Raw genomic sequence first — 23,101 nt, forward strand, 5'->3', positions numbered from 1 at the left:
CAGGAAGCGGCCCTAGAAAAGGCAAAAAAGACCAAAAAAAATTAAAATAAAATAAAATGAATTTCAGGGAGTTCCCGTCGTGGCTCAGTGGCAACAAACCTGACGAGTATCCATGAGGACAAGGGTTCGATTCCTGGTCTTGCTCAGTGGGTCAAGAATCCAGTGTTTCTGTGAGCTGTGGTGTAGGTCACAGACGAGGCCAGGATCCTGCGTTGCTGTGGCTCTGGCGTAGGCTGGCAGCTGCAGCTCCAGCTGGACCCCTAGCCTGGGAACTTCTATATGCCGAGAATGCGACCCTAGAACAACAACAGCAACAATAACAACAACAAAGGAAATTTCACCTTTTGAATGTGGCCACCAGGAAATTTAAAACCACATATGTGTGTGGGTGGTTGTCTGTTGGATGGTTCTGGACTAGATTATGTCCTTGCATCTTCATAGCAGTGTTTTAAGGTTGGGCTTATATAGTTGCCAACAGTTTATAGATGGGAAAACTGGGGCCAAGACAGAGGAAGTGATTGTTGGAGGTCTGGAGGCTGGTAAGAGGCAGAGCTTGAATTTGAACCTGGGTTACAAGATACTAGAAATTGGAGTTGACTGGTGATCTAGTGGTTAAGGATCTGGCGTTGTCACTGCTGTGACTCAGGTCACTCACTGCTGTGGCGAGGGTTCAATCCCTGGCCCAGGAACTTGCATATGCCGCGGATGCAGCCACACACAAAAAAAGATTCCAGAGACTGAGCTGTCACCTCAGGGCTCTTCAGTGTTGTCTGTCCAGCCCTCATTCTGGGCCTCGGTTTCTCGTTGTCACCAGAGGGATTGGGCTGACCAAGGCTAGAGGGATTGTAGACATGGGCTTGGCCAGCTGGTGCCCGCAGCTAATTGAGGTCCTTGGAAACTGTTTCATAGCCAGAGAGCCATCCATGGGGGGCTGTGGGCAGCAGCTTCATGAGGGGTTGTATACAGGCTCTGACACCTATAGGCATGTGCACACATGTGCAGCCAGCCCTCCCCTGCTGGGGCACACACGTGCACTGCACTTGCATCTATGGATAGGTGTGAACACAGGTGCCAGGGCCTGCGGGGGTTGGTGAGGGGACCCAGTGGCCTGTGGCCACACGTGCGTGTTGTGAGGGTGAACCAGGAAAGAGGTCTAGTCTGGGTTAAACTCCTAATGCTGACACTTACATTAGGAGTTCATTCCCTTACATCAGGCCATTATTTTATTATTATTATTATTATCATTATTTTTAGGGCCGCACCTGAGGCATATGGAGGTTCCCAGGCTAGGGGTCAAATCGGAGCTGCAGCTGCCGGCCACAGCCACAGCCACAGCAACGCGGGATCCAAGCCTCATCTGCAACCTACACCACAGCTCACAGCAACGTCGGATCCTTAACGCACTGAGCGAGGCCAGAGACAGAACCCCCATCCTCATGGATGCTAGTCGGGTTCGTTAACCGCTGAGCCATGACAGGAACTCCTACAGCCAGCCATTATTGAACACCAGTGGTGTGCCAGGGGTTGTGGGGACCTGTCACTGGCCAAGACACACCAGGCCTGCCCTCACAGGGCTCACCATCCGGATGGCAGATGGGCTCTGAACAGTCTGTTACGTGGGTGGTTATTTTATTTGGTGAGATCCGTGCATAAGCTGAGCTTCTCAGGATTCTTCTGCCTAAAATGCAGGTCTGGGGTGGACACAGGACTCAGCATTTCTTTTCTTTTTTTTTCCTTTTTTGACCACCCTGCGGCATATGGAGTTCCCAGGCAAGGGATTAGATCTGAGCTGCAGTTTTGACCTATGCCACAGCTGCGGCAACACCAGATCTTTTAACCCACTATGCCAGGCCAGGGGTCGAACCTGCGTCCTGTTACTGCAGAGATGCCGCCTATCCCTTGGAGTGGGAACTCCAAGGACTCAGCATTTCTAATTTCTCTCAAGTGGAGGCTGCTGCAGCTGCTTGTCAAAGGACCATATTCAGAGTAAGAAGGTCTAGAGGAAGCTTTGAGAGTGTGTCATTGGACACCGGGTGGTGAGGGGGCCAGAGGCGGGTTCATGGGGAGGGGAGTGGTTGCTGGAGTCCAGGGGGTGGGGATGGAGACCTGAAATAAGGAGGGAGCTATAGGTGTCTGAGAGAAGAGGCTTTCACTGATGAGGAACAGCCTGTGCAAAGGCCCTGGGTTAGGACTGGACCTGGTGGGTTGGAGGAACAGCAAGGAGGCCAGTGTGGCTGGAGCAGAGTGAGCGAGGGGGGAGAGAAGGAGGAGGTGAGGGCAGGGAGGGAATGAGGTAGGTCAGCTCTGTAGAACCTTGTGGGCTTTACCCCCAGAGAGGTGGGAGCCCTGGAGGGCTGTGGGCGGAAGAGGAGCAGGGGCTGATTCAGGTGCTCACACACGCCCTCTGGTGGCTACTTAAGGAAGCACAGACTGGAAATTAAAGGTGGGAGCTGAGGACTGAGCAGACAGAGGCAACTGTGGGGTCCAGGCAGGAGATACTGGGGGCTGATAAGGAAATGGACTGGTGAGGGGTGGGAATTCTGGAGGAATTTAGCAGACCCTGCTGCATTGTATGAGAGGGTGATAGAATGTGGGGGGTGCTGGCAGGAGTTGGGGATGACCCCCAGGTGTGCCCTGAGCCATCAGTGGAGACAGGGAGTCCATCAGTCAGCAGATCAATTTGATCTATGTGTTCAGCACCATGCCAAGGAAAATCCCAACAGGTTTCCTGCTTTATATTGTTTGTTTTGGAACTTACCATCTGATCCTAAAATTCATGCTGAAGGGCTAGGGGCCAAGAGTGGCCCAGACACCCTGGTCTGAAGAAGTGCCAGGTGGGAGAAAGGTTCCAGAAGGAAATGTGACCCTCTGACGAAGTTACAGTCACTAAAGCCACATGGTAGCTGGGAAGGTGGATGTGAGGCTGAAGCAGGGTGTCCTGGAGGGAATTTCCATCTGTGCCTCGGTTTCTTCATCTGTGCAGTGGGACTGTGCCAAGACTTGGAGTGACAGTTGGGGGTCAGGCAGAGAGGCTGTGCCATCCTGGGGGTGACGACCCTCCTGGATAGGAGCTGGATCTGTATCCCTATAGCCATCCCTCCCACTCCCATGGGCGTAAATACATGTCCCCAGGGCTGCAGACAGGAGGCACATGGGTGCATGGATGCCCAGCACACGCCAGCCACGCGGCTTAACCCACCCCCACTCTCCACCCCCGCTCCGGGCCGGCTCCCGGTGGCCAGGTGCCGGGGCAGGTGGTGGGGCCGCTTCCGGGCAGGCGGGCGCCGGGCGGCTGCTGGCAAAGGCGCCTCGAGTTTCATGGAGAGAAGCAGATGGTCTTAGGGGGAGTGGGGGAGGTGTTGAGGCCTCCAATAACCCCAGGTCACAGGGGTAAACTGAGGCCAGGTGCAGTGGGTTGGCCCTGAAGCAGCCTAGACTCCCCAAGAAAAGCATATGGGGTTCAGTTCTGCCCGATCATCAAAATAAAAAATGTTGGGAGTTCTGGCTGTGGTGCGGTGGGTTAGGGATCCAGTGTTGTCTGCAGCAGCGGCACGGGTTCAATCCCCAGCCCAGTGTAGTGGGTTAAGAATCTGTAGCGTTGCTACAGCTGTGACATAGGTCACAGCTTTGCCTCAGGTTTGATCTCTGGTCCAAGAACTTCCATATGCCCCAGGTGCAGCCATAAAAAAAATAATAATAGCGAATGTTGATTGAGTGGGTTTCACTCTTGGTGCCACCATTTCCATTTGGGCAAATGACTTCTTTCTGTGTCTCAGTTTCCCCATCTATGTAAAGGGTATATTCATAGCACCCACCTCTCAAGTGTGTTGAGTGGATTTAATGAGTTAAATTCTTACAACAGAACCTGGCACATGGCACATACTTGGTGTTTGCTACTTTTATTATTCATTGAGCTTCTCCTATATGCCAGGCCTTGTGCTGGGTGGTGGGGACACACTGGTGATCAAGACAGACTGAGCCCTGCCCTCTCGGGGGTCTCAGAGTCCAGTGGGGAAGATGAACAGACAATCAGGCGTTTAGAAGACAGGGTAAGCGGGCACTCGTGGGGGTTGCTCCAGGAGTCTGGAGGAAGTCAGTCTGGGCTGATCTGGGAGGTCTTCCTGGAGGAGATGTCTGAGAGGTTTCTGGGAATAACTGTGCAGATTACTGGGAGCAGGAGAAAGGGCTTCCAGGCAGAGGGAACAGCATGTGCAGATGCCAGGGGTGGAAGTGAAAGGGAGGGGGCTTCATTTCAAGGGCACTGGGGGGCCTAGAAGCCTTTAGAGCAGTTCTCATGGGGGTGGTTGTACCCCCCAAGGGCATACTGAGTGGAGTCCGAGGACATTTGGTTGTCACGACTGGTAGGGATCCTGGCATGGAGTGAGTGGGGCCAGGGAGGCTGCTCCACACCCCACCATGCCCAGGATGGCCCCACCCCAGGGAATGATCTGGCCTCAAATGTCAACAGTGTTGAAGTGGAGAGACCCTGGTTTAGAGCAGGAGAGAAACAGATGAGATCTGGGTTCTGGAAAGGCTGCTTTGCTACCTTGAGGAGGATACAAGGGGGCAGGACTGGAGGCGGGGGACCAGGTAGGAGATGAAAGCTGGGCTGTGGGGCTTTTGGGGTGGCAGGGAGGGGTCTGGGAGGTCAGCATCCTGGTCTTTGGCGCAGGGACGATGGTGCCATCCGTAAGTTGGGGATCTGATAAGAGAAGCAAATTCAAGGCAAGAAAAGCGCAGTTTGGGTTTCAGGGGCCCCAGGGTGCTTCTGTGGGGCTGGGGCAGCTGTGGGCAGAGAGAGAACATGAACATCCTTCTACCTCCGAGGTGCCAAAACCAGGAGAAAAAAGGAGCTGTGAGTTCCCATCGTGGCTCAGCAGTAACAAAATAATGAACCCACTAGTATCCATGGGGACGTTGGTTCGATCCCTGGCCTCCCTCAGTGGGTTAAGGATCCGGCATTGCTGTGAGCTGCTCGGATCCCGTGTTGCTGTGGCTCTGGCGTAGGCCAGCAGCTACAGCTCCAATTAGACCCCTAGCCTGGGAACCTCCATATGCCACGGCTGCAGCCCTAAAAAGTAAAAAATAAATTAAAAAATAAAAAATGAAAAAAGAATCTGTGAGGTCCCATCCTGACCTGGGGCCTCAGTCTGCTCATCTGTGAACTGGGTGTTAAGTTCCTCCTGGCCTCGCTGGCTGGAGGGATGAGGGAGTGGGTCATTATTCCTCTTGTTATTCCTGTTCATATGCTCAACCGGTAGCAGCAATAACTAAGAGCCGGAGAACCCTGGTTCAGTCCAGCTGCCACACCCTCTCTGGTGGGTCATGGCCCCTGAATTAGCCCCTCAGTTTCCTCATCTGCAAAGTGGGTTTCCAGAGCCATTGGAAACCACCCAGCCTGGCTTCTGGTACTTAATATACAACAGTAACAACAACAATGATAATTATTAGCATTTATTGAGCACCTACAGCTTGCCAGTCGCTGCTCCAACACCCACCATAGGCCTGTGAGGTTGATACTGTTCCCACGCACATTTCACAGATGAGGCAACTGAGGCCCACAAAGGTGGTGTGACCTGTCTGGGGTCACACAGCATGTACATGGCAGAGCTGGGGTTAAACATAGAATCACCATATGATTCAGCAATTCAATTCCTATGTATATGCCCAAAAGAATTGAAAGCAGGGTCTCAAAGAAATGCTTGCACACCCATATTCATAGCCATTCACAATAACCAAAATGTGGAAGCAGCCCCAGTGTTCATTGACAGGTGATGGATAAAAAATGTGGTCTGTCCACACAGTGGAATATCACTTGGGCTTAAAAAGTAACGGAATTCAAGAGTTTCTGCTGTGGTACAATGGATTAAGAATCTGACTGCAGGAATTCCCGTTGTGGTGCAATAGGATCTGTGGCATCTCTGTAGCACCAAGATACGGGTTTGATTCCTGTCCTGCCACTGTGGGTTAAAGGATCTGGTGTTGCCAAAGCTGCAGCATAAGTTGCAACCATGGGTCAGATCTGATCTCTGGCCTGGGAACTCTGTAGGCTGAGGGGCGGCCATAAAAGGATAAAAAAAAAAAAAAAAAAAAAAAGAATCCCACTGCAGTGGCTAGGGTCTCTGTGGAGGCACATGTTCAATCCTGTGGCCCAGGAATTTCCACATGCTGCCAGTGCGGTCAAAAAAAAAAAAAAAGGGAATTCTGACATGCACTTCAACAGGGACGAACCTTGAGGACTGATGCTCAGTGAAATAAGCCAGAAACAAGGGGACAGATACTGTGTGTCGACTTAAGTGAGGTCCCTACTCTAGTTAAATCCATAGAGACTGGAAGTAGAGGCTGGGGCCTGGGGTTGGGGGAAGGGATGAGGAGTTAGTGTTTTTTAATTTTTTTTTTTGTCTTTTTGCCTTTTCTAGGGTCGCTTCTCGTGGCATATGGAGGTTCCCAGGCTAGAGGTTGAATCAGAGCTATAGCTGCCAGCCTACGCCAGAGCCACAGCAATGCGGGGTGCAAGCCACGTCTGCGACCTACACCACAGCTCACAGCAACTCCAGATCCTTAACCCACTGAGCGAGGCCAGGGATCGAACCCTCGACCTCATGGTTCTTAGTCGGACTCGTCAACCACTGCGCCATGATGGGAACTCCAGGAGTTCATGTTTTAAGGGGTCAGAATTTCAGTTTAGGGAGATAAGAAAGTTCTGAAGATGATGGTGGGGATGGTCGCACAAGAATATGAATGTACTTAGTGCCACTGTTGAACTGTGCACTTAAAAATGGTTACTGCGGCAAAGTTTATGTTATATACATTGAACCACAATGTTAAAAAAAAAATGTTTAAAAATAAAAGAAGGCAGAGTTCCCATTGTGGCTCAGCCAGTTAAGAACCCAATTAGTGGGGTTCCCTTCATGGCTCAGCAGTTAACGGTTAATGAACCTGACTAGGATCCATAAGGATGCAGGTTTGATCCCTGGCCTCGCTCAGTGGGTTAAGGATCTGGAGTTGCCATGAGCTGGGGTGTAGGTCGCAGATGCAGCTTGGATCCCACGTTGCTGTGGCTGTGGTGTAGGCTGGCAGCTGTAGCTCTGATGCCGCAGGTGCGGCCCTAAAAAGAAAAAAGAAATTAACCTGACGAGTATCCAAGTATCCACAGGATTTGGGTTCAATCCTTGGCCTCCCTCAGTTTGTTAAGGATCTGGCATTGTCCTGAGCTGCGTTGCAGATCGCCGAGGCTTGGATCTGGCGTTGCTGTGGCTGTGGCTGTCAGCTGCAGCCCTGATTCAGCCCCAAGCCTGGGAATTTCCATATGCCAGAGGTGCGGCCCTAATAATAAAATAAAAAACAGGCGTTCCCGTCGTGGCTCAGCAGTTAGTGAACTGACTAGGAACCATGAAGTTGCGGGTTCGATCCCTGGCATCGCTCAGTGGGTTAGGGATCCAGCGTTGCCGTGAGCTGTGGTGTAGGTCACAGATGCGGCTCCAATCCTGAGTTGCCATGGCTGTGGTGTAGGCTGGCGGCTACAGCTCCAACCAGACCCCTAGCCTGGGAACCTCCATATGCCACGGGTGCAGCCAGAAAAAGACAAAAATACATAAATAAATAAAATAAAATAAAAGAAGGCACAGAACAAAGAGAACACCAGAGAGGCCAGGGTGACCTGGCAGGTGTGGGGAGGAGGCTTGCAGGCTGAGGTGGGCAGCAACGGGGCTGGCAGTGGAGATGGGGGCCTTGAATGCCAGGCAGTGTCTGGAGCCTGGATCAGGGGTCAGTGGGAGCCTCGGGGTGTTGTGGAGCAGGGGAGGAGCCGGGGAAGGAAACTCTTAAGGAAGCAGAGTCAGATCCCCACACACGTGGGATCCAGGCATCCTCTGAGTCACAAATCCCGGAAGTTCAGGGTCATAGAGAGGAAACTCTGCTGGCCCACGCAAAGCCTTCCTGTTTTTTGGCCCCAGTCCTCAGAGGCGGGCACTTCAGGGCCAAGGTTCTTGCCTCACATCCATCTCCATGGGCTCGGAATCCCTGAGCCCCAAGGCCAGGGCAGGGCTCAGAGATGGCCCCGCTGCTCAGTTGGGGAAACTGAGGCATGAGGCTTGCCTGGGACTTCCCCGAGGGACGAAGCTTCGGGCTTTTTATCGGGGTCTCCGGACTGCACCCCTCCTGGAAGGGGCATGGAGGGCTGGGTTCCAGAGGGTGAGTTCTGCTCACACAATCAACCAGATCATCACTTGTGGTGGGGGGCGGGGGGTGGGTCTCCTCTCCACATACCTGGAAGGTTCTTCAAATTCTCTTGAATGGGAGCAGGAAACAGGCCCTCTGGAGAGGTCGTGAGGCTCCAGTTGCAGAGGTATTCCAGCTGAGGACACAAAGGCTGGACTCAGGAAGGAAGTCAGACTTACCGGGGCCTCTGAGGTCCCTGGCCAACTGGAATATTCTGTGGTTCTGAGGTACTGCAGTTCCTGGGTTGTGGTTTGCAAAATTCCTAGAATATTTTTTTCGAACCTTTCATTTTCGTTCCAAGAATTATCTTAATGAGTGTTTTGAGGTTGAATTTTTAAATATATGTTTTGAAATGTTGTATATATATTAGGTTTGAATTTAAAATCATTTAATAAATTATTTAAATATTATCATTATTAATTTTTGTTAGCCTGTTTCCTGAGCTTTCACTAGAATGTGGTCAGAAAGTTGTCCTGGTAATGAATAAGCAGTGGTATTATTATTGTTATTGCCATGATTGTTGTTATTTAAAAATCATTGTCCTAGGACTTCCCCGTCTTGTGACTCAGTGGTTAAGAACCTGACTAGTGGAGTTCCTCTTGTGGCTCAGCTGTAATGAACCCAGCTAGTATCCATGAGGACTCGGGTTCCATCCCTGTTTTGGCTCAGTGGGTTAAGAATCTGGTGTTGCGGTGAGCTGTGGTGTAGGTCACAGACGTGGCTTGGATCCTGAGTTGTTCGACCTCTAGCCTAGGAACTTCCTTATGCTTAAGTGCAGCCTCAAAAAGCAAAAAAAGAAAGGAGAAAGAAAGAAAGAAAGAAAGAAAGAGAGAAAGAGAGAAAGAAGGAAAGAAGGAAGGAAGGAAAGAAAGAAGGAAAGAAAGAGAGAGAGAGAGAGAGAGAGAGAGAGAGAGAAAGAAAGAAAGAAAGAAAGAAAGAAAGAAAGAAAGAAAGAAAGAAAGAAAGAAAGAAAGAAAGAAAGAAAGAAAAGAAAAGAAAAGAAAAAAGAAAAGAAAAGAACCTTAGTAGTATTGACTAGTGTCCATGAGGATTTAGGTTCCATCCCTGGCCTCACTCAGTGGGTTAAGGATCCAGCGTTGCAGCAAGCTACTCCAGATGCTGCTTGGATACCAGGTTGCTGTGGCTCTGGTGTAGGCCGGGAGGGACCCCTGGCCGCTGAACTTAAGAAAAATAAAAATAAATTTTAAAAATTTGAAAATTATTCCCAATGGGGAATTTTTCTGGGCATTGAGGGTCCCAGCTGTTATCGCCCTCTGCTGGCGACATTTGGGACTGCAAGAAGCGCCGCTCACTGCCGGGCCCTTTGCTCACAGGTATCACCACCAGTCGCCCTGACCTCGCCATGCAGACCCCGCGAGCACTCTCTCCTTGCCCGGCCCTACTGCTCCTACTGCTGCTACTGGGAGGCGCCCATGGCCTCTTCCCCGAGGAACCGCCGCCACTCAGCGTAGCCCCCAGGGACTGTGAGTGGGATTCCTGGGAAGGGGGAGTTCCTAGGGAGGGGAAGTCCCCAGAGAGGGTCTTGTAACCCAGCTGGATCTGCTGCCCCCTCCCCCGGGGGTTCAACAGGCCAGGTCACCCTGGCTCTGGATCACACTCCTCCCGGTCCTCCCTCAGACCTGAACCACTATCCTGTGTTCGTGGGCAGTGGGCCAGGACACCTGACCCCCGCAGAGGGCGCTGACGACCTCAACATCCAGCGGGTTCTGCGGGTCAACAGGACGCTGTTCATCGGGGATAGGTATGAGGGGCTTTGGACAGAGTGTGCAGGATGAGGTGTAGGAAGCAGGGGGATAGTGTTTTAGGGAAGTTTGCATGATAGGGCCTGTTGTTTGGCTGGAGTGTGGAACTTTTAAGGGTGTTGAGGGATGGGTGTAGTAGGAGCCCAGAGCCTGCTCTGGTGTATTGTCAGGTTGGTCAGAATTAACTGGGTGCTACACAAGGTGCTCAAGTGACACCTCTAGGGCTTCTCTGAGAAGGGGACATTTGAGTTGACACCTGAATGATGAAGAGCCAGCCATGGGGAAATCTGAGAAAGAGGGAGAAATCAGGGCAGAGGACACAGCCTGTGCAAAGGCCCTGGGGCAGAAAGGTTCCTGGCGTGATGGAGGAACAGTAAGAGGGCCCTTTGTGGCCGCAGCCGAGTGAGTGAGATGAGGGAGGAGGTGAGGGCAGGGAGGGACAGAGGCAAGTCATGCAGGGCCTTGGGAGCTTTGAGGAGGACTTGGGCTTTTAGCCTGATAGAGGTGGAACCCTAGAGGGCTGTGTGAAGAAGAGGGACTGGATGGGACTCAGGTGCTGACAGCTGCCGTCTGGTGACTGTTTTGGGGAGGACAGACTGTGGGGGCGAGGGTGGGACCTGACTAGGTGCTCACAGGCGTCCTCCAGTGGCTGCTGGGGGAAGGACAGACAGCCGAGGACAGGGAGCCTCTAGCTTAGGGCAGAGGGGACTCTGCTGGTCCAGGTGGGCAATAATGCAGGCTGGCCTACGTTTGATGACCTTAGAGGGCATGAGAAGTGGGCGAACTCTCAATGGATACTGATGGTAGGGTGACAGTATTGGCCGATGTGGGGGAAGAAGAGGGGACTTGAGGGTGACTCCCCTGTGGTGGCCTGTGTCGTTGGAAGGTCACAGTTGCCTCATCTGAGATGGGGGACAGGGCAGGAGTAGGTTTGGAGGCTGGTTGGGTGCAGCGTGGCCAAGCTGAGTGTGAGACACCTGTGAGCCCCCTTCATAGAAGCCTCAAGGGTTCGCTGGACCGCAAGTCTAGAGCCCAGGGGAGGCCCCAGCTAGAGTTAGGACGGTGGGTTTTGTCTGGGCAGAGATGCGTTTCCAACCCTGAGGGGGGACAAGGCCACCCAGGAGGAGTATGGGTGAGAGAGGGAAGGGGCTGGAAGACCCAGGGAGAGGAGAGAGGAGGGCCCAGAGAGGTGGGAGTGCAGCCAGGCGAGTGCAAGGTCCAGGGACTCAGTGAGGATGGAATTCCCAGGAGGAGGGAGGACTGGCCTGTAAGACTCCATGGAGAGGGGGAGGAGGACAGAGGAGTGACCAGTGGACTTTAAAGTGGCCAGTGACTTTGACCAGGGCAGTGTTTGTGGCGTGGGGGGAGGGGTGAGAGCCTGTGGAAGACTGAGGGGGTACCGAGAGGGGACCTGAAATGTAAGGGCATCGGACAGTTCATCGTGTTGAGTGTAGACCAAGGCTATGGGGTGTGTAAGCGAAGAGGTGGCCTGGTAAGGCGTGTGGGGTGTGCTTGAACCTGTGGCTCATTTTAGGGCACGAGGAGGTGTGTTAGGACATGCACTCCGTGCGAAGGCATGTTCAGAGTTACGCATGGCAGAGGCTGTGGTCCGTGTTGGACATCACAGCCAGGAGAATAGAATGTATGGGGGGAGGCCCCCCACGCTCTCTAACTACCCCCCTCCTCCAGGGACAACCTGTACAGGGTGGAACTGGAGCCCCCCATGTCCACAGAGCTGCGGTACCAGCGGGTGAGGAGCGGGTGCAGACGGGAGCGGGAGGGTGGTGCTTGGGGCTCCCACCAGGGGAACCTGACACTGCGCTGGGGAGCAAGGTGGATTTTGACCAGCCTAGAGGGGTTCCTAGGGCTGTTTTTAGGGACCCCATGCCCCTCACCAGCTCCCTGTGTCCTCAGAAGCTGACCTGGCGCTCCAACCCCAGCGATATCAACGTGTGTCGGATGAAGGGCAAGCAGGAGGTAAGTGGGCCCTTACCACGCCCCCATCAGCCCTGGCAACCCCTCCAACGACGCCCCAATCCATCCGGGCCACCCCTAGGGCAAATCCTCCTCTGCTCTCCTGCAGAGCCTGGGCCCTGGTGTTGCCATGGCTACAGCTTGAGCCTGGCCACTCTCCCAAAATGGTCCCCAGTAGCGGCCACTCCCCTAGACTTCCTCTTGCCTTAGCTTCACCCCTTCAAATGCCCTATTTCCCTATCTGGGCCCCTCCCTTAGTCAAGGGCACGCCCCCAGCCGGGTCCAAGTTTAGCTTTCCTGCTTTGGCCACACCCACATCCCTGACCCCGCCCTCCTCCGTAGCCCTCTGTGTCCTACAGTCCTGGCCCCACCCACACTCTTGACCACGCCCCCTGGCTGCTCTCTCCCTCCCCGCCCCAACCCAGGGAGAGTGTCGAAATTTTGTAAAGGTGCTTCTACTTCGGGACGAATCCACCCTCTTCGTGTGTGGTTCCAATGCCTTCAACCCCGTGTGTGCCAACTACAGCGTGAGTCCCTGCCCTTTGGAGTCCTACCCGCCCCAGGTTCAACCTCTTGCTCACTGGCCCTCCACTGGTCGTGCCCTTTCCCCAGACCACATCACCTCCTCCTGGAAGCCATACTGGATATGCCCTACCCCCACCAGTTCCAAGGAGGCTTCCAAAGGAGTCCTATGCAGGCTGCAGCTCCTTGAACTCCAAGTCAGTTTTAGGATTAACTAGGATCAACTCTTAGACCCCTCTACAGATCAGTAAATTGAGTGCCAGAGGGGTTAAGTGACAGACCAAGTCACAACAGCCAAGCTGGACTCAGTATTCCCCATGGAGTGGGCTGCTGGGGGAGCCAGGGGGCTGCTCAGCATAGCCAGGAGCTCTGTCGCTCAGGCCCTGTCTGTCCCCCCTGCAGATGGACACACTGCAGCCCCTCGGGGACAACATCAGCGGCATGGCCCGCTGCCCATACGACCCCAAACATGCCAATGTCGCCCTCTTCTCTGGTGAGTATCCCCCAGCTCTGAGCATCTGACGAGGCCCCAGCCCCAAGCAAGGTGTGGCATTTCCCACTCTTGTAGTTGGGTGATTTTGAAGGTGGCTGGGAGACCATCTGTCCAGCTGTGAAACAGGCAGAATCTCAAGGTCAGGATCCAGCCGAGGGGGCTCAGCTGGGGAGTTGGGGATTAGCCTGAGGTCAGGGCCTCAGCAGGGTTGGGGCTCAGCCTGGGGCTTGGGGCTCACTTAAGCTCAGGGCTCAGTCTCAAAGATCAAGTTTTGACCCAGCCGGCCCCTGGCCGCCACAATCTAATCTCCTACCTGCCTCTCCGGACTAACCCCATCCAGAAGGGATGCTCTTCACGGCCACCGTGACCGACTTCCTAGCCATCGACGCTGTCATCTACCGCAGCCTCGGGGACCGGCCCACTCTCCGCACTGTGAAACACGACTCCAAGTGGTTCAAAGGTGGGGCCATAGGGGCCAACCTTCCAGGGCTGATATCCATCATATTCCCCCACCAGAATAATAGTCCTAGAGAGGGCAGGCAGGGAACTCCCTTCTCATCTTTGGAACTTACTGGTCTCTTTGAAGATAAAGTTAGAGGAAAAGATTTAAGTTGGATCTAAAGAGTTAACTTGCTGGAAATGGGTGGCTTAGCAGCCCGACATGAGGGATACGGCAGGAGCCGAGAGAGGAAGGTGACAAAATAGATGTTGCTGTTTGTGCAGAGTAGACACAATGATCATAGGATTCTGATGCTCAGTCCCTCCCCCCAAAAAAACTTTGAGTCTTTTATGTTGCCTGAGTAATCAGCTGATGTCCCCCCTTCACTGTAAAAGCATCTACCCAGGCTAATGTGTTCCCAGCCCCAGAAACTCCTTTCTCATGGCTGGGTTCTGACCCCGCCCCCCTTCCTACAGAGCCCTACTTTGTCCACGCGGTGGAGTGGGGCAGTCACATCTACTTCTTCTTCCGGGAGATCGCCATGGAGTTTAACTACCTGGAGAAGGTGAGGCCCTTGTTTCCCCTCCCAGAGAGGCCCGTGAGATGGGGCATGCAGCTGAGAGCCTCCGAGGCGGGAAGTGGGGAGCGGAGATGGGTCTGTGAATCTCCACCTGATCCCCAAGTCCCTCCCCTCCAGCCAGGACCAGGACCCTGAGATGAAGACATTTCTGGAGCAGCCCTGGGGAGGGTCCCCGGTCTGAAGTCAGATACACCCCTGGTTCCAGATCTGGCACTGTTGCTGTTTGCCTGTCCACCCACCCGTTTACCATCCATTTATCCATCGTTCATCCATTGCCCACCCGTCTGCCCACTCACCCTCCCACACCACCACCCTCTCGCTTACCCATCTATCTGTTTTCAGCCCACCTACACTTCCATTGAACCATTTATCCATCTATCCATCTGCCCGTCCCTTGACTCAGCCACTCTTCATCCATCTATCCACTCATCACCTTTCCATGCGTGAATATATCTATCCACTCACCTCCCACTTATTGACTTCTTCATCCATTTATCCATCTCCCTGCCCATTCATTCATACACCTGACCATCCATCAATCCATTCTCCTACTGATCAACTCATCCGTCTACCTGTCTACCCTTCTATATATCCAATTATCTAGTCCCATCTCCTCCTCATAATCTATTTATTCATTCCATTCAACCTTCTGTCCACCCATGGATCCACCCATCCATTGATCTATCGTTATCTCCTTCTTCATTTGCCTACCTATCCACTCATCCTCCATGCAATCACCCCTTCATCTACTTGTCCAAACTTTCATCCATCCACCCACCCATTCATCTACCCATCTATTCATTGACACATCTGTCCATCCATCCATCCACACACCCATTCATCTGTCCACCCACCCACACATCCATCTATCCACATACCTATTCATCAATAATCTCCTGCTTCGTTATCATCATTGTCCATCATTGTCTTCTTCAAATTCATTCATGCATCCATGAATTCACTCATCCATTTACTCCTCCATCCTTCCAGCCAGCCGTCCATCCCATCCCTCAATCCATGCAGACAGTTAAGTGCACAGACTGCCATTTGCTACCAGCGTGACCTTGGGCTGGTCACTTTCCTTTCTCTGTGCCTCAGTCTCCACAGCTGTACTATAGGGTACCAGCAAGCCCTCCTTTGTAGAGCTTTGGGAGGAACGTGAGAGATGATGAGAATGAGGCATCTGGCACATAGTGAGTGATTCAGAGGTGGAAGCAGTTAGGATTATGATTGTCATGGTGGCTCTGGTCATCGCCATCTACATATTTCTGCTGGGGAATCCAGTCCCCACTGGGTGACCAGCTGGGGGCCCACAGTCAGCTGGGGCCTGGCTCCTCTACCCCATCTTGGGTGGTGGACAGTGTGACCTGCGGGCAGGCCTTACCAGACACAGGGCTTAAGCCCCCATCTGCCCACTGATGTGCCAGGTGGTGGTGTCCCGCGTGGCCCGGGTGTGTAAGAACGACGTGGGCGGCTCCCCTCGTGTGCTGGAGAAGCAGTGGACATCTTTCCTGAAGGCACGGCTCAACTGCTCTGTGCCTGGGGACTCCCACTTCTACTTCAACGTGCTGCGGGCCGTCACGGGAGTGGTCAGCCTGGGGGGCCGGCCCGTGGTCCTGGCTGTTTTCTCCACACCCAGCAACAGGTCAGGGGACTCCGATGGGAGCAAACTGGGGGCATGGGGTGGGTGTGGGTGGAAAGGTCCCATATTCCCCCACCACTTGAGCAACAGTGGACTCCCGGGATGCCTCAGTCCCAGGCTAGGGCCGGACCTAACCAGACATGGACCCTCCAAGTCTCCTTGGCCAGAACTGGGCAGATGGGGGACATCCATCCTCTGCCTTTGGAGGAGAGGTCAAGGAGGGCTTCCTAGAGGCCTCAATGGATGTGAGATGGAGGAAAAGGGAAGCGTGTTCCAGGTTGGCAGAACAGCATGTGCAAAAGCCCTGAGGCTGCAATGAGCTTGATATGTTTAAACCATAGGGAGGAGGCCTGTGTGGCTGGAGAGGAGGGAGCAAGGGGGAGAGTGGAGGATATGAGGACTGGGAGGAGCCTGGATGTTATCCTGAGAGTACAAGGGAGCTAAGGGAGAGTAAAGAACAGAAGAGAGACAAGATCAGGTTTATGTTTTTAGAAAACTCACCAGGGAATGGGTTGAAAGGGAGCAAGAGTAGCACCTGGGAGACTGGATGTCCAGGCAAGTGACAGTGGGGCCTGGACACGGCTGGCTGTGGAGGGGCTGAACTATGCCAGTCTGAGGACAGGTCAGGAGGTGGAGTGACTGGATTGGACAGAGAGCAGTCCCTGGCCCAGGGGACTGGACAGCTGGCAGCTCCAGAGGACAGACACTCCTCCACACACTTGCCCTCGGCACCCCCCCCCCAACACCCTCTGTCTTGTGCCACGCTCACCGCTCCCTCTTATCCACCCCCACCCACAGCATCCCCGGCTCGGCCGTCTGCGCCTTTGACATGACTCAGGTGGCTGCCGTGTTTGAGGGCCGCTTCCGTGAGCAGAAGTCCCCTGAGTCCATCTGGACACCCGTGCCAGAGGACCAAGTTCCACGGCCCCGGTAAGAGGCCCCCCCCCGCAATCCTGAGTCAGGTGCCTGGGTAGAATCCTGACCCTGGGTCCAAGGGCTGGGACTTCTAGGCAGCAAATAAGCTGTTGCAGAGTTCAGCTGTACCCATTTGGCAGATGGGGAAAACTGAGGGCCTTGGGGCGGGGCGGCAGGTCCCCTGGGGGATCAGATCCTCTGTGGGGAGCCTCCAAGTCCTTCCTGACCACCCTCTTGCCCCCACCCAGGCCTGGGTGCTGTGCAGCTCCTGGCATGCAGTACAATGCCTCCAGCGCCTTTCCCGATGAGATCCTCAACTTTGTCAAGACGCACCCCCTAATGGACGAGGCAGTGCCCTCACTGGGCCATGCTCCCTGGATTGTTCGGACTCTGATGCGGTCAGTCCCTGCACGTGGCTGGGGTCCAGGGTGGCAGGCTAGGAAGGAGGCCAAGGCCAACCTCCAACACCAGGGGAAGATGGAGCCAGGCGCTCAGGGCAGCTGAGCATGTGGCTCCAGGGCTGCGCAGAAAGATGGAGGCAGAGAGGAACACAGCTGGAGAGAGACCATCAGAGACAGAGGGATGGAGAGGTGGAGGGAGACAGGGAGAGAGAGACAGGCAAGCTGGAAGGAGCCAGACTTAGGGGTCTGTTTCCCTCTACGACGTGCACCCGTGGGGCCACGTCCATACCCACCTTGACTGGTGGTGCTGCCTCTGAGTGTGCCCAGGGGACCTCAGGGGCTGGGAGGCAGCCTGACCTCTGCCTCACCCTGGCCTCAGGCACCAGCTGACACGCGTGGCGGTAGATGTGGGCGCCGGCCCCTGGGGCAACCAGACTGTCGTCTTCCTGGGATCTGAGGTGGGCACCGTCCTCAAGTTTCTTGTCTGGCCCAATGCCAGCACCTCGGGCACCGCAGGGCCCAGTGTCTTCCTGGAGGAGTTTGAGACCTACCGGCCGGACAGGTGAGGCCAGGCAGAGGCCAAGAGGTAGGGTCATCTGGCAGGGACATAGGGCCAGCCCATGAGTTTTCCCAATCTGCTCACCCCCAGGTGTGGACGGTTTGGTGGCGGCGTTGAGACAGGGCAGCGGCTGCTGAGCCTGGAGCTGGACGTGGCCTCAGGTGGCCTGCTGGCAGCCTTCCCCCGCTGCGTGGTCCGAGTGCCTGTGGCGCGCTGCCAGCAGTACTCAGGATGCATGAAGTGAGTGCCCCCCGGGTCCAAGTGTGGGCAGGGGAAGTGGGGAGGTGAGCATAGGAGGAGAGGGAGAGTCAGGTTCAAGTGCAGGACCCAATAACATTTTGACTCACTAAATGATGAGCAGGATAGAGGGCATAGCATGTATAAAGGCCCTGGGGCAGGACTGGGCCTGGTATGCTGATGGAATAGCGAGGATGCCGCATGGCTGGAGCAGAATGAGCAAGGGGGAGAGAGGAAGGTGACAGGACAGGTCCTTCAGGGTCTGTGGGCCATGGGAAGGACTTGGGCTCCTTCCCCATCCCCAGAGTGAGGTGGGAGCCCAAGAGGTCTGTGGGCAGAGCAGGATGGGATCTGACTAACATTTTTAAGAGCAACAGGAGCAGAAGTAGGCAGCGGTTTGCCTGCCTCTAAAATGGGTGGGAAAATCAGATGCAGAAAACATACTGGCACACCTCTACTCAGTGTGAGCCCCCCCCCCACGGAGCACCCTGTCCCTCTGGCCATGGCAGTAATGACACCACACAGATTTAAAGCATAGATTCAGAGACAGTCCTGACTGGGCCCCGATCCTGGCTCTGTCATTTGAGCAAAAGTAAATGTTCCCGAGCCTCAGTTTTCTCATCCGTGAAATGGGGAAAGAACAGCCCCCACTGCAAAGATGTGCCTTGAGATCTCCCAGAGTTGACAGTAAGTGGTGCGGCAGAAGGAAGTGTGGTTGATCTGCCCACCGGGTCCCTTGTCTGCTCCAGGAACTGTATTGGCAGTCAGGACCCCTACTGCGGGTGGGCCCCCGACGGTTCCTGCATCTTCCTCAGCCCCGGCACCAGGTACTGGGGGAGAGGGAGGTGGGGGGAGGGTGACAGACCCTCACCCTCGACCACAGCCTTGTGAGGGGATTCCTGCTGACAGTACCTCTCTGCCCCCCACCAGAGCCACCTTTGAGCAGGATGTGTCCGGGGCAAGCACCTCAGGCTTAGGGGACTGCACAGGTGAGTAGGGGGACAAGGGAGAAGGAGGCCTGGGGATCCTGAGTCCTGGTCCTCTGGGGTCCTCACACCCTGGGCTGCCCATGCCCAGATAGGTCGGGGGGACTAGCTTCCATCAGAGCTTGGGAAGGGCAGGGGACCCCGCTTCCGAGTAGGGGGCCTGGTGGGGGCAGAGAGAGACCAAGAGAGAAGACAGATGCCAGGGGACAGACAGATGGGACAGGCAGGCTCTGAAAGGGTCAGAGAGACACCAGGAAGCAGAGAGAGGGACAGACAATCCCAAGGCCCTGGGAGGTGCGCAGGGGACTGACCTGGCCGCCTCTCTCACGCGGCCCTCCTGGCCAGGACTCCTGCGGGCCAGCCTGTCAGAGGAGCGCGCGGGGCTGGTGTCGGTGAACCTGCTGGTGACGTCGTCGGTAGCGGCCTTCGTGGTGGGCGCCGTGGTGTCTGGCTTCAGCGTGGGCTGGTACGTGGGGCTCCGCGAGCGGCGAGAGCTGGCCCGCCGCAAGGACAAGGAGGCCATCCTGGCGCATGGGGGCGGCGAGGCGGTGCTGAGCGTGAGCCGCCTGGGCGAGCGCCGGGCCGGCGGCCCCGGGGGCCGGAGCGGCAGCGGCACCGGCGGGCCCGGGGGTCCCCCCGAGGCCCTGCTGGCGCCCCTGATGCAGAACGGGTGGGCCAAGGCCACGTTGCTGCAGGGCGGCCCCCACGACCTGGACTCGGGGCTGCTGCCCACACCCGAGCAGACGCCGCTGCCCCAGAAGCGCCTGCCCACCCCGCACCCGCACGCCCTGGGCCCCCGCGCCTGGGAGCACGGCCACGGCCACGCGCTGCTCACGGCCTCAGCCTCGTCCTCCCTCCTGCTGCTGGCCCCCGCCCGCGCCCCCGAGCCGCCCCCGGCGCCGGGCGAGCCGGCCCCTGACGCCCGCCTCTTCACCGCGCGGCCCGGCCGCGCCTCCCACGGCGACTTCCCGCTCACCCCCCACGCCAGCCCGGACCGCCGGCGGGTGGTGTCGGCGCCCACGGGCCCCTCGGACCCGATCTCCGCCTCCGACGGCCTCCCGCGGCCCTGGAGCCCGCCGCCCACGGGCAGCCTCCGGAGGCCGGGCACGCACGGCCCGCCGGCCGCCGCCTTGCGCCGCACGCACACGATCAACAGCGGCGAGGCCCGGCCTCGCGGCCGCCACGCCCGACCCAGCACGGACTTGGCCCACCTGCTCTCGTACGGGGGCCCGGACAGGACTGCGCCCCCCGTGCCCTAGGTCGGGGCCCCGCGCCTCGGCGGTGCCAGCCACGGGAACCAGGAGCGAGAGGCCGGGCCAGCTCCGAGTGGGTGCTCAGCTCCCCCGCCCAGCCGCGTGGGGGCCCCCTCCGCCGCACCGAAGCACAACTGGCTCGGCCCGGGCCAGCCCCGCCCCAGGGGCCGCAGGTTACTGAGGCAGTCTGGGGCGGGCGGGCGGAATGTGCTATGGATTTGAGGTTGACCTTCTGCGCGTGGATTTTGGTTTGTTTTCCAATTTGCGTTTCTTTTGCAGTTTTCTAACCAATTGCACAACTCCGTTCTCGGGGTGGCGGTCGGGGGCTTGGAGGCGTGGGAAGCGGGGGAACAGCGGCAGACCCAAGCTCCCCCCCACCCAGAGACCCCCTCCTCAACCCGAGCCCCTGGCGTGTGTGGGTGTGTGTGCGTGTGTGCATGCCGTGTCCGTGTGCAAGGGGCCGGGAAGGGGAGGGAAGCGTGCGTGTGAGCCCGCGGGCTGCTGCCGCGTGTGCGTGTCTGTGTGCGAGCGCGGAGGCCCCAGCGGCCTGGGCGTTGGCTGAGCCGACGCTGGGGCTTCCAGAGGGCCGGGGGCCTCCGAGGTGCCGGTTAGGAGTTTGAGGGGAGATGAGGAGGGGGTTTCAGGCGCAGGGTCGGGAAGGCCTGCCCAGAAGTTGGCAGCTGTCTAAGGGCTCGGGTCTGGGGGGACGGCGAAGGCCGGCGGGGGCCCCCCTGTAAATATGGCCCCAGGGTTGTCAGAGGGTCCTGTGCCACCCGTCCTCTGTGACCTCCCCCTTGACCTCTAGCTGACCATGCATGCCAGCTGAGTGGCCAGCTGAGTCCTGGACCCTCTCTGGAGTTTGCCTCCCCCACCCCCACCCCATCAATAAAACTGTTTACAACCACCGGCTCCCAAGGCTCTGGGTCTCTTCTGTCTCCTGGGGTGGGACTTGGACAGTGGCGTGGCCTGGGACAGTCAGCAATGCCCCAACTCACTGCTGGGTCACAGCAGCCAATAGAATTCTGGGGAAACGAGTGTGGAAATTCTGAGAGTTGCAGGGTGGGGGCCCCTCTTCATCTGGGTGGGGGCCAGTGTCTGGATGTTCAGCAAATATTTACTGTGCATCTACTATGTGCCAGGCACTGTGTGGGGTCAAAGACCCCTGTCCTCATGGAGTTCACAGCCCACTGGGGAGACCAACCACCTACAAGCAGATTAGTATTTAGTTTGAATTAGCGATATGTGTAATGAAGAAAAAAACAGAAAGTGTGCTAGGTAGGGGGTGACTTGAGTATGGGGGCGGGGAGAAGTTGAGGAGAGCCTGCCAGAGGAGATGACATTTAAGCTGATATGGGATGGGCTAGAAGGAGCAGCTGTGGGGAGATGTGCAGAATGTTCCAGGCAGAGGGAACAGCCAATGCAAAGGCCCCGTGGTAGGACCAAGCTTGGAGGAGGAAGGAGGCCGTTAGTGTGCCTGGAGCAGGCTGGGTGAAAGGGGAACAGCTGGAGATGGGGAGGGAGAGGAATACAGGACCTCAAGCAAGTCCTCACCGGTGAGGAGTACTATATATATATATATATATATATTTTGGCAGCACCTGGCGGCATATGGAAGTTCCTGGGCCAGGATTTGAGCCCATGCCACAGCAGCACCCTGAACCACAGCATTGACAATGCTAGATCCTTAACCCATCAAGCCACCAGGAAACTCCTACAGTTGGGTGTTTTTTTGTTTGTTTGTTTGTCTTTTTATCTTTTCTAGGGCTGCTTCCCGTGGCATATGGAGGTTCCCAGGCTAGGGGTCGAATTGGAGCTGTAGCCACCACGCTACACCATGGCCACAGCAACGCCAGATCCAAGCCACATCTGTGACCTATACCACAGCTCACAGCAACACCGGATCCTTAACCCACTGAGTGAGGCCAAGGATCGAACCCGCAACCTCATGGTTCCTAGCCGGATTCGTTAACCACTGCGCCACGACAGGAACTCCTAGGTTTTTTTTTTTTTTAATCGTGGTAAATAACATATGAGATCAGAGTTTCCTGAATCTGTGGCATGGGTTTGAACCCTGGCTGGGAACTTCCACATACTGTGGGTGCAGCCAAAAAAAAAATTAACATCTAAGATCAAATTTACCACTGAACCTGTTCAGTGAGTGGCATTAAGTACATTCACACTGTTGTGCAATCACCCTCATCCATCTCCAGAACTTTTCCGTCTTCCTGAACTGAAATTCCTTCCCCAATAAATGCTAACTCCCCACTCCTCCCTCCCTCCAGCCTTATGAATTTTAAGTGGGACATGAAGCCACTAGAGAGTTTTAAGCAGGGGACCTGATCTGATTTCATTTTCAGAGATTGCTTTAGTGTTATGTCACTACAGTTAGTTCACCACTCTTCCTTCCAGCCCATGCTGATGAAGCATCTGCTGTGTGCTGAGCTCTGGGGAGAGAGTGATGAACAGGACAGACCCCATCGCCCCTTATTAAGGGGAGACCGATTTAAACAAAGAAGCGCAGAACACCCATGATGGCATCTAGCAGCTCCTCCTGATCCTGGGTGTCTGCTTTTTCAGCTTGATTGAAATATATCTGACATGGAGTTCCCGTCGTGGCTCAGTGGTTAACGAATCCGACTAGGAACCATGAGGTTGCGAGTTCGATCCCTGCCCTTGCTCAGTGGGTTAAGGATCTGTTGCCATGAGCTGTGGTGTAGGTCACAGATGCGGCTCAGATCTGGCGTTGCTGTGGCTGTGGTATAGGGTGGTGGCTACAGCTCGGATTCAACCCCTAGCCTGGGAACCTCCATATGCCACAGGAAGCAGCCCTAGAAAAGGCAAAAAGACCAAAAAAAAAAAAAAGAAGAAGAAATATATTTGACATAACATTGTGTAGGTTTCTGGTGCACATCTTGATGACTTGATCTTTTGATGCATATTATAAGATGATTACAGAAGGTAAGCATACCCATTACCTCACATAGTTACTTAAAGTGTGTGTGTGTGTGTGTGTGTGTGTGTGTGTGTGTGTGTGTGTGTGTGTGTACATATGTGGTGAAAACATCTCAGATCTGCTCTCAAGAAAAACACATACAAAGATCTCTCTTAGCAACTTTC

General features: G+C 55.4%; 1 protein-coding gene and 1 long non-coding RNA gene across 4 annotated transcripts in view; one reads left to right on the top strand and one right to left on the bottom strand.

Annotated features, from left to right (window-relative positions):
• The window catches only part of SEMA6B (semaphorin 6B), a 33,956-nt gene extending 13,063 nt beyond the window's left edge, over positions 1 to 20,893 (top strand). The window contains exons 1-18 of one of the 3 annotated variants that reach the window (XM_047777445.1): positions 7,676 to 8,193; positions 8,305 to 8,447; positions 9,555 to 9,704; positions 9,859 to 9,982; positions 11,673 to 11,733; positions 11,898 to 11,960; positions 12,383 to 12,484; positions 12,882 to 12,972; positions 13,313 to 13,432; positions 13,888 to 13,976; positions 15,419 to 15,636; positions 16,432 to 16,563; positions 16,797 to 16,946; positions 17,329 to 17,511; positions 17,599 to 17,748; positions 18,495 to 18,572; positions 18,676 to 18,734; positions 19,077 to 20,893. In XM_047777445.1, coding sequence (XP_047633401.1) covers positions 9,584 to 9,704; positions 9,859 to 9,982; positions 11,673 to 11,733; positions 11,898 to 11,960; positions 12,383 to 12,484; positions 12,882 to 12,972; positions 13,313 to 13,432; positions 13,888 to 13,976; positions 15,419 to 15,636; positions 16,432 to 16,563; positions 16,797 to 16,946; positions 17,329 to 17,511; positions 17,599 to 17,748; positions 18,495 to 18,572; positions 18,676 to 18,734; positions 19,077 to 19,990 — 2,655 coding nt within the window. In that variant the 5' untranslated portion in view covers positions 7,676 to 8,193; positions 8,305 to 8,447; positions 9,555 to 9,583 and the 3' untranslated portion in view covers positions 19,991 to 20,893. Of the gene's footprint in view, positions 1 to 7,675; positions 8,194 to 8,304; positions 8,448 to 9,554; positions 9,705 to 9,858; positions 9,983 to 11,672; positions 11,734 to 11,897; positions 11,961 to 12,382; positions 12,485 to 12,881; positions 12,973 to 13,312; positions 13,433 to 13,887; positions 13,977 to 15,418; positions 15,637 to 16,431; positions 16,564 to 16,796; positions 16,947 to 17,328; positions 17,512 to 17,598; positions 17,749 to 18,494; positions 18,573 to 18,675; positions 18,735 to 19,076 lie in introns of those variants that run through there. The other 2 variants (XM_047777444.1, XM_047777446.1) reach the window with 2 other exon arrangements.
• On the bottom strand, positions 3,884 to 8,586 carry LOC125125843 (uncharacterized). The gene is made up of 2 exons (XR_007134476.1): positions 8,269 to 8,586; positions 3,884 to 4,702 (listed from the first exon to the last, which is right to left on the bottom strand). It is a non-coding gene; the product is annotated as an uncharacterized LOC125125843 (long non-coding RNA).
• Positions 20,894 to 23,101: the final 2,208 nt, after the last annotated feature.

The sequence above is a fragment of the Phacochoerus africanus genome, chromosome 4, assembly GCF_016906955.1.
Source record: "Phacochoerus africanus isolate WHEZ1 chromosome 4, ROS_Pafr_v1, whole genome shotgun sequence".
Lineage (NCBI taxonomy): Eukaryota > Metazoa > Chordata > Mammalia > Artiodactyla > Suidae > Phacochoerus > Phacochoerus africanus.